General features: G+C 38.2%; 1 protein-coding gene across 1 annotated transcript in view; it reads right to left on the bottom strand.

The window, feature by feature from the left end:
* RGS22 (regulator of G protein signaling 22) overlaps positions 1–16,902 on the bottom strand; it is a 160,534-nt gene that overhangs the window by 75,564 nt on the left and 68,068 nt on the right. Inside the window, exons 11-12 of the mRNA XM_085020961.1 lie at positions 11,697–11,871; positions 9,089–9,222 (exon numbers count right to left, since the gene is read on the bottom strand). Coding sequence (XP_084877087.1) covers positions 9,089–9,222; positions 11,697–11,871 — 309 coding nt within the window. The remainder of the gene's footprint in view (positions 1–9,088; positions 9,223–11,696; positions 11,872–16,902) is intronic.

Below are 16,902 nucleotides of genomic sequence, written 5' to 3'. Positions count from 1 at the left end.
AAAAATTAGATCAAAAATAAATAAAATAGAGACTTAAAAGACAATAGAAAAGACCAATGAAACAAAGAGCTGATTCTTTGGAAAGATAGTAATTGTCAAATCTTTAGCTGGCACCAAGAAAAAATGGGCGAGGACTCGTAAGTAAAATCAGAATGGAAAGAGGAGACATTAAAACTGATACCACATGTAGGTCCCTTGTTGCTGTGGCTGTGGTGTAGGCTGGCAGCTACAGCTCCCATTCGACCCTTAGCCTGGGAACTTCTCTACGCCACGGGTGTGGCCCTTTAAAAAAAAAATTTAGGAGTTCCCATCATGGCACAGTGGTTAATGAATCCGACTAGGAACCATAAGGTTGCAGGTTAGATCCCTGGCCTTGCTCAGTGGGTTGGGGATCCGGCGTTGCCGTGAGCTGTGGTGTAGGTTGCAGACGCGGCTCGGATCCTGCATTGCTGTGGCTCTGGCATAGGCCGGCGGCTACAGCTCCGATTAGACCCCTAATCTGGGAACCTCCATATGCCGCAGGCGAGGCCCAAGAAATGGCAAAAAAAAAAAAAAAAAAATTTAAATAATCTCTATCATTTTATTTAGCTTTGACTCATAATTATTTGTAAATTAGAAATTATTGTGAATAATAAAACATTGAAAAAATGTCAAAAAAACCTGATACCACAGAAATATTATAGATCCCAAGAGGCTACTATCAACAACTATATACCAAAAACTGAACAATCTAGAAAAAATGGACAAATTCATAGAAATATACAGCCTACAAAGACCGAATCATGAAGAAACAGAAAATCTGAATAGACTGATTGCTATTAAGGAGTTTTTTGTTTTTACGGCCACATTCATGGTATATAGAAGTTCCCAGGCTAAGGGTCGAATCAGAGCTGCAGCTGCTGGCCTACACCACAGCCACAGCAACACCAGATCCTAGCTGAGTCTGCCACCTACATCACAGCTCACGGCAATGCTGGATCCTTAACTAACTGAGGGGGGCCAAGGATCAAACCCATGTCCTTGTGGATAACTAGTCAGGTTTGTTACTGCTGAGCCACCATGGGAACTCCCAGGAGATTTTAATCAATAATCAAAACCCCTAACAAACAAAAATCCAGGACCAACCAGATGGCTATATATTCTACCTAACACTTAAAGAATTATTTTTTTAGCCACATCTGCAGCATGCAGAGCCAGGAACTGAGCCCAAGCCACAGCAGTGACAATGCTGAATCCTTAACCACCATGCCACCAGGGAACTCCCTAATGAATATTAACCCTTCTCAAACTCTTCCAAAAAACAGAAGATGAGAGAACATTCCCAAACTCATTTTATAAGGCCAGCATTACCCTAATACCAAAACCACTGAAGGACAATACAAGAAAGAGACTATCCCCGATTAATGTAGATGCAAAAATCCTAAAGAAAATATTTTTTATACTTCAATTTTTATATAATAAACTTCATTTATATTTGACATTTATTCATTTTAACTCATACTTGAAGATGAATTTGTTAGCATTTACTTTTTTTTTTTTTGTCTTTCTGTCTTTTCTAGGGTCGCACTCATGGCATATGGAAATTCCCAGGCTAGGAGTCGAATCAGAGCTGTAGCCGCTGGCCTACCCCAGAGCCACAGCAACTCGGGATCCGAGCCATGTCTGCAACTCACACCACAGCTCACAGCAACGCCAGATCCTTAATCCACTGAGCAAGATCGGGGATTGAACCCACAACCTCATGATTCCTAGTCGGATTCGTTAACCACTAAGCCATGACGGGAATGCCCTGTTAGCATACTAATAAAATGAAAAATAAATAACATATTTAAGTTTAGACAAATTTTTTGTGTGTGTGCATACGTGGCTGGGTCACTTTGCTGTGCACCAGAAATTGAAGGAATATTATAAATAAACTATACTTTGATAAAAATTTAAAAATGAACCATGAAAAAATGAAAAAGAATGAATATTTGTTAAAAATTCAACAATGCATTTAAAGGATCATATATCATGCTCAAGTGGGATTTATTCTAAGGATAGAAGGATGGGTCAACATCTGCAAATCAATGTGATATGTAACATTAACAAAATGAAGTATAAAAATCATGTGATGACCTCAATAGATGAAGAAGAAGCATTTACAAGTATTCATTCATGAGTAAAACTCTCAACAAAGTGTATGTAGAGGGAATGTACTTTAACACAATAAAGGCAATATATGATAAACCCACAGCTAAATCATACTTAACAGTGAAAAGCTGGAAGCTTTTTCTCTAAGATCAGTAACAAGACAAGAGTGCCCACTCTTGTCATTTTTATTCAACATTGAACTGGAAACCCTAGCAAGAACAATTCGGCAAGAAAATAAAAAGCATCCAAATCAGAAAGGAAGAAGTAAAACTGTCATTACTTACAGATGACATGATATTAGATAGAGAAAACACTGGAGACTCCACCAAAAAATTGTTAGAAATAACAAACGAATTCAATAAAGTTGCAGGATACAAAATCACTATACAATTTTACCTCTTCTTTTCCTATTTGGATGCCTTTTGTTTCTTTTGTTTGTCTGATTGCTGTGGCTAGGACTTCCAGTACTATGCTGAACAACAGTGGTGAGAGTAGGCATCCTTATCTTGTTCCAGATTTTAGTGGGTATGCTTTCGGCTTTTCCCCATTGAGTATTATATTTGCTGTGGGTTTGTCATAAATGGCTTTGATTATGTTAAGGTATGTTCACTCTATACCCACTTTGGTAAGAGTTTTGATCATGAGTGGATGTTGGACTTTGTCCAATGCTTTTTTTGCATCTACTGAGATGATCCTGTGGTTTTTGACTTTTCTTTTGTTAATGTGGTGTATGACGGTGATTGATTTGCATGTGTTGAACCATCTTGTGAACCTGGGATAAATCCCACCTGGTCGTGGTGTATGATCTTTTTTATGTGTTGTCAGATTCAGTTGGCTAACATTTTGTTGAGAATTTTTGCATCTATATTCATCAAAGATATTGGCCTATAGTTTTCTTTTTTGGTGGTATCTTTGTCTGGTTTTGGAATCAGAGTGATTGCGGTGTCAGAGAATATCTTTGGGAGTGTTTCTTCTTCTTCAACCTTTTGAAAAAGTTTAAGGAGCATGGGTATAAGTTCCTCTTTGTATGGCTGGTAGAATTCGCCTGTGAAGCCATCTCTGGTCCTGGACTTTTATTTGTAGGGAGTGTTTTTTATGACATATTCAATTTCATTTCTAGTGATTAGTCTGTTCAATTGATCTATTTCTTCTTGATTCAGTTTTCACAGGTTGTCTCTAGAAAGTTGTCCATTTCTTCTAGGTTGTCAAATTTGTTAGCATACAATTGTTCATAGTATTCTCATATGGGTTTTTGTATTTCTGTAATATCCATTGTGACTTCCTCTCCTTTTTCATTTCTTATTTTGTTTATTCGGGTTTTTTCTCTCCTCTTCTTGGTGAATCTAGCCAGAGGTTTGTCAATTTTGTTTTGTTTACCTTCTCAAAGAACCAGCTCTTGGTTTTATTGATTTTTTTTCTATTTTTTTAATGTCTATTTTATTGATTTCCTCATCAACCTTACAAATGTTTTCTCAGGTCAGTGTCCCAAAGCAACAGAAATAAAAGCAAAAATAAATCACTGAGATCTATCAAAATGACAAGATTTTGCATAGCAAAGGGAACCAAAAAGACAACTTACAGAATGGGAGAAAATAGTTTCAAATGATGCAACTGACAAGGGCTTAATCTCTAAAATATACAAAAAACTTATACAACTCAACAGCAAAAAAGCCAACAATTCAACTGAAAAATGGGCAAAAGACCTGAATAGACATTTCTCCAAGAAGGATATACAGATGGCCAACAAACATAGGTTGTTGTGGCATAGGTCACAGATGAAGCCTAGATTTGATCCCTGGCCCAGGAACTTCCATATGCTGTGAGTGTGGGGGAAAAATAAAAGTATGCAGTGAATCCTGATCTAATACCATAATAAAAGTTAGCTCAAAATGGATTAAATACTGAGAAAAAAAACAGGACAAAACTTTACGACTTTGGATTTGGCAATGATTTCTTAGATATGATACCAAAGGCACAGGCAATAAAAGAAGAAATGGACAAATTGAGCTTTATGAAAATTAAAAATTTTTTATCAAAAGATACTGTCAACAGAATAAAAAGGTAATACACAGACAGGGAAAAATATTTATAACTCATATATCTGATAAGGGATTAATATCCAGAAAATATAGAGAACTTTTCAACTGAAAAAAAAAACTGATCCAAAAATGATCAAAGAGCCATTTCTTCAAAGATGGTATAAAAATGACCAATAAGCACACGGAAAAATGCTCAACATCACTAATCATATGCAACTCAAAATAACAATGAGGTACCACTTCACATAGTTAGGGTGTATAAAAAAATCAGAAAAATAACAAATGTTGGCAAGGATATGTAGAAAGCAGAATAGTTGTGCAGTATTGATGGGTATATTAAATAGTAGTTACTGTGGAAAACAGTACAGCAGTTCCTCAAAGAATCCAAAACAGAATCACCCCTATGATGATTCCACCTCTGGGTATATACCCAAAAGAACTGAAAGGAGGTTCTTGAAAAGATATTTGAATACACATGGTCATAGTAATATTATTAGCAATAGCTAAAATGTGAAAGCAACCCAAGTGTCCACTGACAGATGAATGGATAAGCAATATGTAGTATACAAATACGGTGTAATACTATTCAGCCTTTAAAAGAAGGAAATTCTCACATATACTGCAACATGAATGAACCCTGAGGCCATTATGCTAAGTGAAATAGGACAGTCGCAATAAGACAAATAATGCATGTTCCATTATACAAGGTACTTAGAGTAGCCAAAATCTCAGAGATGGAAAGAATGGTTGCTGTCAGGGCTGAAGAGAGGAGGGAATGAGGACTAACTGTTTGATAGATATGCAGCTTCAGTTTTACATAAGGAAGAGAGATCTGGAGATGGATGGTGGTAATGATTGTACAACGTTATTAAATCTATTTGATACCACTAAGCAATACACTTTAAAAGAATTAAAATGGGAGTTCCCATCATGGCTCAGTGGTTAACGAATCCGACTAGGAACCATGAGGTTGAGGGTTCGATCCCTGACCTTGCTCAGTGGGTTAAGGATCCAGTGCTGCCATGAGCTGTGGTGTTGGTCGCAGACGCGGCTTGGATCCCGCGTTGCTGTGGCTCTGGTGTAGGCTGGTGGCTACGGCTCCGATTAGACCCCTAGCCTGGGAACCTCCATATGCTGCGGGAGCGGCCCAAGAAATGGTTAAAAAAAAAAAAAAAAAAAAGACCAAGAAAAAAAAAAGAGTTAAAATGGTAAGTTTCATGTTATGTGTATTTTATCATAATAAAAAATAGAAAAAAAAATCAGAGAAAATTTCAGCATTTCAGCATTTGAGGTTGCTTTTCCGTGAGTTTTTCTTGATAATGAAGAGCATTTAAAATAGAGCTGAGGGCCCTCTTAAACTTTATACTTTTGTTTGGCAACTGCAAGGGCTAAAGTCTAGGCAGTAAGGGGGTAACTGGAAGTAAACCAGTCCCTGCACACACTGCAGCATAACTGCGAGTCTTTGGTTTGTTAAAAAAAAAAAAAAAAAAAAAAAAAAACCCTGTAATTAGACTAAGATGATCTGAGATTACTAGTTCTTAAACTGTCTAGCAAAACAAGAGAAAAAAATTTCTTGTAGAAAAAAAAAATCATCCCTCAGAATCCATGGGAGATTGATTCCTGCACTCCCTGTAGATACCAAAATCTGCAGATGCTCAAATTTCTTATATAAAATGGCATAGTATTTACATATAATCTACACACATCCTCACATGTATTTTCAATCATCTCGATGATTTAAAATTCCTAATACAATCTAAATGCTATGTATATAATTATAAATACAATGTAAATGCTACATAAATAGTTTCCAGCACACAGCAGAATAAAATTTTGTATTTTGAAACTTTCTGGAATTTTAGGTTTTTTTTAGAATATTTTCTCTTTGATTTGGTTGAGTCTGTGGATGCAGAACCCATGGATATAGAGGGCTAACTATATTGATGTCAACTTAAGCCTTAAATTCTGCAAACAATTTCACAAATAAAAAGTTTAGCATAAAATTATCAAAAACAAGACATAAGAGCAGACAAAACAAGAACACACACACAAGCTAGCTAAAAAAACAGAGCAATAGAGTCATGGGGTCTCCAGATGTCAAAATTATCAGACATAGGCTTTAAACAACTATGATCAAAGAGATAAAACAGAAGACTGAGAATTTCAGCAGAGAACTTGAAACTATAAAATATACATTTCTAACAAAGGAACAAAAGAGAAGTTACAGAATTTTTTTTTTTTTTAATCTTTTTAGGGCCACACCCGCAGCGTATGGAGGTTCCCAGGCAAGAGGTCCAATCAGAGCTGTAGCTGCCGGCTACGCCAGAGCCACAGCAATGCTGGATCCAAGCCATGCCTGCGACCTACACCACAGCTCACAATAATGCCAGATCCTTAACCCACAGGGTGGGGCCAGGCATTGAACCCACATCCTCATGGATGCTAGTCAGGTTCGTTAACTGCTGAGCCACGACGGCAACTCCTAGAATTTTTTTTAAAACCTGAAAATAGGAACTCAACAAAAGTGCGTAACAGCAGATTAAACACAGTCCAGAAGAAAAACAGTGAACTAGAAAATAAATTGAAAGAAAATACCAAGAATAAGATGAAATGCAGAAGACAAGTATGAAAGGATAAATTGAGGATGTCTAACATATATTTAACAGTAATCCCAGAGTAAGAGGTGATAAAGAAGAGATTAGAAACAATTTTATAAAATATAACAGCTGTGGAGTTCCCGTCATGGCGCAGTGGTTAACGAATCTAACTAGGAACCATGAGGTTGCGGGTTCGGTCCCTGGCATCGCTCAGTGGGTTAACGATCCGGCTTTGCTGTGAGCTGTGGTGTAGGTTGCAGACGCGGCTCGGATCCCGCGTTGCTGTGGTTCTGGTGTAGGCCAGTGGCTACAGCTCCGATTGGACCCCTAGCCTGGGAACCTCTATATGCCTTGGGAGCGGCCCAAGAAATAGCAAAAAGACAAAAATAAATAAATAAATAAATAAAATAAAATAAAACAGCTGAAAAATTTCCCAAACTGATGATAGACATCAGAGCCGCAGATTTAATCACACTGAATTTGAACTGGATACATAAGAGTAGAATCATACCCAAATACATCAGAGTAAAACTAAAAAGAACAAAACAAAACCCCACAAAATATAAAGGTATTCCTGAAGCAGATGGAGAAAAGATTTAGTATCTTTAAGAGAACAATTCCTGTGACAGATAATATTTAGACAGAAATAATGACAGCTAGAAGATAATAGAATATCTTTAAAGCTGAAAGAAAAAAATATCAACCTATAATTCTATAACAAGCAAAAACATTTAAGAATAAAAGTGACTATATCATGAATGAACCTTGAAAATACTATGATAAGTGAAAGATGCCAAATACAAAGGCCACATATTATATGACTGCACTTACATAAAATGTTCAGAATAGGCAAATCCATAGATACATAAAGTAGATGATTAGTTACCCAGGGTTGGAGAGGAAGGAATGAGAAGTGATTGCTGGGAGTTCCCGTCGTGGCGCAGTGGTTAACGAATCCGACTAGGAACCATGAGGTTGCGGGTTCGGTCCCTGCCCTTGCTCAGTGGGTTAACGATCCAGCGTTGCCGTGAGCTGTGGTGTACGTTGCAGACGCGGCTCAGATCCTGCGTTGCTGTGCCTCTGGCGTAGGCCGGTGGCTACAGCTCCGATTCGACCCCTAGCCTGGGAACCTCCATATGCCGCGGGAGCGGCCCAAAGAAATAGCAAAAAGACAAAAAAAAAAAAAAAAAGAAGTGATTGCTAATGAGATTGAGCTTCTTTTGGGGGCTGATAGATTATTTTGGAATTATACAGTAGTGATGGTTATATAACTTTGTGAATATAATAAAAATCCAACTGTGTACCTGAATGTGATTAAAATGATGAAATTTATGATAGGTATATTTTATCTCAATAAAAAGAATTAAAGTGAGGTCATAAATTGTTAAATAAAGGATTATCACCAGCAGACCCCACACCAAAGTTAATATCAAAGAACATTTTTTTTCAAGGCTGAAGGAAAATAATTCCATTTGAAATAAATAACAATGAAAAGAGTAAACAGGGATGCAAATCCAAATGAGTAAAAAATATACTGTATTAAATAAGGACAATATTAATGAGAGTATTTTGAGTTCTCAAGTTTGAGAAATATTACTGAACAGGGAAAAGAAAGAACTGAAGGGCAATATTCTCAGAGAAGTCTTTTGATTGTACAGCTCATGAGAAGCTAGAGATCACAGCAACCACCTCTTTATTTATTTATTTATTTTGTCTTTTTGCCTTTTCTAGGGCCACACCCGCGTCATGGAACCTGCAACCTCATGGTTCCTAGTCGGATTCGTTAACCACTGAGCCACAGCGGGAACTCTTTAACCACCACAACCACCTCTTTAAAATGACTAATCTCAGAGTTCCCATCATGGCTCAGTGGAAACAAATCTGACTAGGATCCATGAAGAGAGAGAATGGATCCATGAGAAGAGAGGTTTGATCCCTGGTCTCGCTCAGTGGATTAAGCATCCAGCATTGCCATGAGCTGTGGTGTTAAGTCACTGACGTGGCTTGGATCTGGTGTTGCCGTGGCTGTGGTGTAGGCCAGCAGCTACAGCTCTGATTCAACCCCTAGCCTGGGAACCTTCATATGCTGCAGGTGCGGCCCTAAAAAGACCAAAAAAAAAAAAAAATTACTAATCTCAGGAGTTCTATTCTTAATTTAGAATACACATGGGAAGTATAACCCTCAAATATCTATCATTGAAATATAAGAACCCATATAAAAATCAAAGCATTAGTTTTTAATTTCTATTTAATTTTTTAAATTCGTCAAAAATCTTACCATTTTAGAAAAGCACTTGGCACACAAAAAGCTGCACCTACCCTTTCCCAATCACATCATCCTTAGAAGAAACTGGATACAAAGACTCATTCTTTGAAGGTTTTTGATTTGCTGTTTTTACTCTAGGTGGTTTCTTAGGAGATTTAGAAAGTTGTAATAAACTGGATTCTTCTTTCTAAAAAATAGTAAGATAATGAACAAAGTGAAAAATGGGCAAAATGGGGGTGGGTGGGTAGGACAGAGAATAAAGCATAGCTCTGCATATACACTTCAAATTTGTTTTGAGGATTTCTTCCCACTACCACCTACTATGCTTCCTGCTAGAATGAAAATATCTTCCTTCCTGGAGTTCCCATCATGGAGAAGGGGAAACGAATCCGACTAGGAATCATGAGGTTGCGTGTTCGATCCCCGGCCTTGCTCAGTGGGGTAAGGATCTGGTGTTGCCATGAGCTGTGGTGTAGGTTGAGATGCAGCTCAGATCTGGTGTTGCTGTAGCTGTGGTGTAGGCTGGCAGCTACAGCTCCGATTAGACCCCTAGCCTGGGAACCTCCATATGCTGCGGGTGTGGCCCTAAAAAATAAAAAAAAAATAATAATAATAAAATAAAAGACACAGAAAGAAAATATCCTCCTTCCCAAATGCCCACTTTAATACAACCAGCAGGTTGAAGTTCCTACACTTATTTAGAGTTTTAAAATTTTTAAAAAGATCAAAACTTATCCTTATATCATTGGGAAAGAAGACTCTTTCCTGAAGGAGAATACAAAAACTTTTCTTCATTCTATAATTGAGTAGGTTTTAGTGCTCTGGGTATTTTATGTGGATGTGTGTGTGTGATGAGGCGGGGAATGCAAGTAAGTGGCAGGGAAGGGCAAAGATGCGGAGATACCACTGGTCCATAAGAGTCTTAATATCAAAATTATTTATTTCCATTTTTGGACATTTTATTTTTATGAGTATTTTTTAATGTTCTTTACGGTAAATTTAACTATTTAAATCTAGAAATATGGGAGTTCCTGTCATGGCTTGTCAGGTTAAGAACCCAACATAGTGTCTATGAGGATATGGGTTTGAGCCCTGGCGTGGATCTGTGGGTTGAGGATCTGCAGCACAGGTTGCAGATACAGCTCAGATCCTGTGTTGCTGTGGCTGTGGCGTAAGTCTGCAGCTGCAGCTCCAATTCGATCCCTGGCCCAGGAACTTCCATATGCCACAGGTGTGGCTATTAAAAAAAATAATAAAAATAATAAATAAATCTAGAATCTGAGATGCATGAACCAAAAAAGTACAAACACCTAAACATCCAAAGAAGGGAGAAAAAAACCCAATTATCTGAGTATGAGAAATACATAAATGTAACATTACGTAATACTTAAAAATAGGATTATGAAAATTATGACACATGGAAACATGATGAAAAAGATGTTAAATTTTTGTATTATAACAAAAATATAAGTATATGACAACTTAAAATTCATAACAAGTCTAAGAGAAAATAAATAATAGTTGTCTAGAAGGAGGTGAGATCAGAGTGATCTGAATCTTCAGTTTCCAAGTTTACAGTAATTTTGTTATTTTTATAATTTGAAAAACAAACTTTTCTTATATGTTAACTTCAATTAGAATATAATAAACATTGCTGGAAAGCAAGAAATATATTTGTGATGTTTTATTATCCAGAACAAACAATAAAATCTTATTTATACTCTAGGTGCCTTAACAACTACAAACAACTATAAACAAAATTAATTACTTAAGTATGCTTCACATATAACTTTCTAGGTATCATGGCTCACATCTATTTTAGTAATTGGGAACACAGCAGGACATTGAGCAAAACTCGCTGCATGAGTGGGACTTCAGGGCACGGGGCCTATTAAAAATGTATCATATGAAAGTGGTCAAGTTCATGGAAACAAAACAGAATAGAATGGTGGTTACCAGAGGATGCAGGAGGGTTTGTTTAATGGGTAGATGGTTTCAAACTTGCAAGATAAAATAGTTCTGAATATCTGTTTCACATCAATGAAAATACACTCACTGCTGCCATGTACACTGGAAAATGGTTAAGATGGTAAATTTTATGTGTTTCTTACCCCAATAAAAGTTTTCTTCTTCTTTTTTTTTTTTTTTTTTTTTTTTTCTTCCTCTTGGTAGTGCCTGAGGCATGTAGAAGTCCCCGGGCTAGGGATCAAACCTGAGTCACAGCAGTGACAACACCCAATCCTTAACCACCAACCACCAGGGAATTCCTGCTCATGCTTTGTTGTTGTTTTCATGGCAACACTGTGTCCTTTAACCCATTGCAATGGGGCCAGGGATTGTACCCACTGCCTCTACAGTGACTCAAGCTGCTGCAGTCATAGTCTTCACCCACGGCACCACAGCGGAAACTCCTGCTCATGCATTTTAAAAGATCACATTGGCTGCTTGGTGGAGAACAGACTACAGGTTTTTTTACTTCCTAATTGTTGCAGAATGTACATTAACAGCAGCAAAAATAAATAAATAACTAAGTGAATAAATAAATAAAATAAATAAATAAAAGCTTATGATTTAACTTAAGCAATAACGTACAAAAACCAAAGCATGAACATTTTACTACAAATTTAATGAAAGAGATCCAATTATTGCTGTACACCTTACCTGCATCTCAGATATCTGTGGAATGCAAGATTTAGGTCTTAATGGCAGGAGGGTTGCCATTTGTGGAAAGGGGTCAACATCCTTCCTTGGTTTCTCTTGACGAAGGTGCCAGAATTTCAGTTCGGCACTCGCATGTTTTGTTGAAGATGAATGAGTAACACAGAATCTTGGTGCCCTAGTTAAAAGAAAAACACACCAATTTAAGGTTAAAGCAGCCAATAAGCATCAAAAATCAAAAGCCTACCAAGTGTATAATGGCTGTGCTCACAGTTATCAGTCCTTCTCCAATAATTTCTTTTTCTGCTGCCTAGCCCATCCCCCCATGTTATTCTATGTCACCTGCCAGAGGTCACATTCATTTATATAGAGGCAATATACATGAAAAAAGTAATTAATAAAATTACATTCAAATGATTATCTGCCTTACAAGAAAAAGAAACCCATACATCAATGAAAAAAAATTTTTTAATTATTTAGTTTTGGAGTTCCCTTTGTGGCTCAGTGGTTATCAAATCTGACTAGGAACCATGAGGTTGTGGGTTCAATCCTTGGCCTTGCTCAGTAGGTTAAGGGTCTGGCGTTGCCATGAGCTGTGGTGTAGGTCACAGACGCGGCTTGGATCCCGCATTGCTGTGGCTCTGGCGTAGGCCAGTGGCTACAGCTCCGATTCGACCCCTAGCCTGGGAACCTCCATATGCCGCAGGATCAGCCCTAGAAAAGGCAAAAAGACAAAAAAATAAAACATAATAATAATAATAATAATTTAGTTTCTAGTAAGACAAACATAAAATGCATCTGTGATCCATTTCAAAGCAGTTTAGAATTTATCTACACTACCAAATAAAAACTAGTGGATGAAATAAACATTTAAAAATACATAAACATTTTTATAATGCTCAAGTATACTACTAAAGTGCATTATGATTCATGCGATCTATTTTCAAGCCTTAAATTTCAAAGAACTAAGGAGTTCCCACTGTGGCTCAGCAGTAACAAACCTGACTAGTATCCATGAGGTTTCAGGTTCAATCCCTGGCCCCACTCAGTGGGTTAAGGATCCGGTGTTGCCGTGAGCTCTGGTGTAGGTCACAGACGCAGCTCGGATCTGGCATTGCTGTGGCTGTGGTGTAGCCTGAAGGCTACAGCGCTGATTAGACTCCTAGCCTGGGAACTTCCATATGCTGTGTGTGCAACCAAAAAAAAAAAAAAGTAAGAATTAATTTTATAACAATTTATATAATAAGTAAAAGACCAACAATACTGCCAGAAATTTAGGAAAAAGAATGTTTGGCACAATATCAAGGCCCCACTTAATTAGATGGATATTCTGGTACTTAGTCAATGGGCAAGCTCTATATTGGCAGGAGCGCTGACTCCAGCTGTCAGGGCCTGTTGTTAATTGCTTCTTGGACTAGGTTTTCCCCCTGCTGCCTGGCCCCCAAACGAATTTCCACTCCATACTTCAGGTTTTGGTAGAAAACTGCCTCCTTTTAAAAATAAGAAGGTTGATACTTCTTCTGATGTAAACACAGGTTAAAGTGAAAGAGAATCCAGATCCATAATTAGTTTAGGATCAGAAACCACCCTTTCAAGACCTGGGTGGTCATTTTACACTACATTGCAAAATCTTTACTTGCAGACTTGAAATTATCCCAAATTACCTCTTATTTTCAGGCCAACCAGTAAGTGGGCATATTTACAAGATCCCTATCCAATAAACCATACATGTGCTGGACAGGAAATCCAGGTATCTCAATTTTCTAACTCCCATCATTACAGTACATTCATATGACTCCATAAGTCCCTACTGCCCCTACTATTTTAATCCTGCATTCTTTTTTGTTGTTGTTGTTGTCTTTTTTGCCTTTTCTAGGGCCGCTTCCCATAGCATATGGAGGTTTCCAGGCTAGAGGTCGAATCGGAGCTGTAGCCACCGGCCTACTACATCACAGCCACAGCAGTGCAGGATCCGAGCCGCATCTGTGACCTACCCCACAGCTCACGGCAACGCCGGATCCCCAACCCACTGAGTGAGGCCAGCGATCAAACCTGCAACCTCATGGTTCCTAGTCAGATTCGTTAACCACTGCGCCACAATGGGAACTCCTAATCCTGCATTCTTATTACATTCATTGCATTAATTTATTAACCACAATGTGAATTCATCAAACATTGTGGACTATGTTTCATCAGTCAATCCTAAACTGGTATTATTCTTTTTCATACTTCCATCATACAAGTTCTCATGAATGTTGATTGTGCTCATCTTATTTCTCAAGCTCTAAAGAGTGGGAGAAGATATTTGCCACATAATACCCCCAAGGGAACTGTATCCAATACATGTGTTTGGAAACATGAAACATGCGTGTGTTTGTATATATACATAAACACACATATATAGATACATGTGCATGTAGATGTGTGTGGTATACACACACACACACACACATCTATATATCTCCTAACAGAAAAATGCATAAAGAAGATAAACAGGCAATTCATGAAAGCTGAAATTCAAAACTTAAATACAGTTACAGTCAAATCTTACAAATATAATGTTGATAGAAGACACAAAAGAGTACATACAACACAATTCTATTTTTATAAAATTGTAGACTAAACAGATACAAAAATATGTGTTTAGGAGTTCCTATTGTGGCTCAGTGGAAACAAGCCTGACTAGTATCCATGAGGATGCAGGTTTGATCCCTGGCCTCACTCAGCGGGTTAAGGATCCTGACTTGCTATGAGCTGTGAGGTAGGTCACAGATGTGGCTCAGATCCTACATTGCTGTGGCTGTGGTGTAGGCCAGCAGCTGCAGCTCTGATTCGTTAACCACATGCCAGGGAATTTTCACATGCCACAGGTGCAGCCCCCCCAATTTCTTTTTTTTTAAATGTGTTTAGGGATTTATCTGCATTCATGGATGGTAAAACTTTGAAGAAAATCAAGGTGATAATCACAAAATCAAATAGTGGTTACCTCCAAATAGGAGTGAGGATCAGGAGGGCATCTTTGAGGTCTTGGCAATGCTATATTTCCCAACCAATGTGGTGGTTACATTAAGTGTATCTTTATGTTTTATTCTGAATTTTAAAGAATATGCAGGATTTAGCAAGATCAAGAAAAAGGGTAAGAGAGGATGCTGGGAAAATGGCATTGTTTTAGTAGGTCTCATAATTCCTGCATAAAAAGACAGCACAACTAGATAACACAACCCCCAATTCACAGACATTTAGACAAAAATGTTAAAGTGAGAAGGATTCCCACAAACTCCAAAATACAAGTGAGTCCATAGATCAGCTCTAAGACCTGCACAATATTAGTGTGTGGGTGAGAAGATGGGAGTGCCTGATGGACCTGAGAATGGAAAAGCACCAAAGGAGCCACAGAAGCACAGCAGGCCCATCTGAGGTTAGCGATTGAGACTGGAAGGGCTTTTGCCCTCTCCAACACTGAGGGAGCACACACAAAACTCAATCATATTTCTATTTACCAACAATGAACAACTAGAAAGCCAAGGTAACAAAATGTATGAACTACGACACATGAAACAATTTGGGAGCATTATGATAACCAACCAGAAGTCGGTCTTAAAAAGTTAATACTGGAGTTCCTGTCGTGGCGCAGTGGTTAACGAATCCGACTAGGAACCATGAGGTTTCGGGTTCGGTCCCTGCCCTTGCTCAGTGGGTTAACGATCCGGCGTTGCCGTGAGCTGTGGTGTACGTTGCAGACGCGGCTCGGATCCCACGTTGCTGTGGCTCTGGCGTCGGCCGGTGGCTACAGCTCCGATTCAACCCCTAGCCTGGGAACCTCCATATGCCGCGGGAGCGGCCCAAGAAATAGCAACAACAACAACAACAACAAAAGACAAAAAGACAAAAAAAAAAAAAAAAAAAGTTAATACTGTATAATTTAACTGTAGGACATTCCAAAAAGGGTAAAACTATAGTGACAAAGGACAGATCAGCAGTTGCTAAGCATTAGGAGTGGAGGACTTGCACGGCATGGAGAAGTTCCTGGGCCAGGGATTGAACCTGCACCACAGCAGTGATCTGAGCAGTGCCAATGCCAGATCCTTAACTGCTAGGCCACCAGGAAACTCCAAGAGCATCTTAAGGTGATAGAATTGTTTGTACAGTGATTGTCGTGGTAGTTATGTGAATCTATACAATTTGCTTTTCCTGTTAGTGAAAAACAGAAAAGAAGGAAAGAGGACAAATAGCCTTTTAAATAAATGAGGACGAACAACTGGATATCTATAAGCAAGGAAAAAAAAACCAAAATTGAACCCTCACCTAAACCTTACACCTGAAATAAAAATTAGTTCCAAATAGACCATGGGTTTAAATGTAAAACATAAATTTACAAGGATTTTAGGAAAAAAAACCCAAAAACATAGGAGACTATCTTCAGAATAAAGCACTAGGCAAAGAGGCTCTTAGGTTTAACACCAGAGGCATAATCCATAAAAGGAAGGTTGGAAAACTGGACCTCATCAAAGCTTAAAAATTTTGGTCTATGACAGAACTTTTTTTTTTAATCTCTCAGATATGGTTTATATTTAGCATTAATAGCGGTGTAGGCAGCAATATCTGACATAGGAAAGTTTGCATTAGTTGGATAAACTTAGCCCAAGAGGATATAACTGCTTCTACTCTAATGAAGCATACAGAGTAAAACTTATGTGGAACCCTAACCCTTCATTTGGAGAGTCACCCGAAATACTCCCCCCTCCCACCGACACACCCCCACCCCCCACCCCCCGGCAACCAGGGAAAATTCTAACACATGATTCAGATTTTCTCTTGCAAGTTGTTTTCTTTCTTGTTTGGATGGTCTTCTGTTGTTTGATTTGTCCTGTTTTGTCAGTGAATTAGTCTTCATAATTGACTATGGTAACATGAATTTATGAAAGTGGCATTTTCCATTTGCACCTCTAAATCCAGTTCTATACCACGTGATTCAGTCTGTTCTCTTGTGTATTTGTAACTCTCCTCCACATTGATGAGAATTCTGGTTCCCATTATCTACAATATTTCTATTTGTTTCCTTAATCTAGATTACTGGCTTCTTATAAAAGGATGTAATTTGGGAACAACCAGATGGAAGAGATGCACAAGGAAAGGTGTGTGTGTGTGTGTGTGCGCGCGCGCGCGCGCGCGCACACCACCTTCCAGCACCTCTACATGTTCACCAACT

This window comes from Sus scrofa, chromosome 4, assembly GCF_054392235.1.
Source record: "Sus scrofa isolate SSC_HxYL_T2T_F1_AM1 chromosome 4, Sscrofa_HxYL_maternal_Yorkshire_Landrace_v2.0, whole genome shotgun sequence".
Classification (NCBI taxonomy): Eukaryota; Metazoa; Chordata; class Mammalia; order Artiodactyla; family Suidae; genus Sus; species Sus scrofa.
Note: the sequence above shows the minus strand (reverse complement) of the source record. Positions and strands in the feature narration are given on the sequence as shown.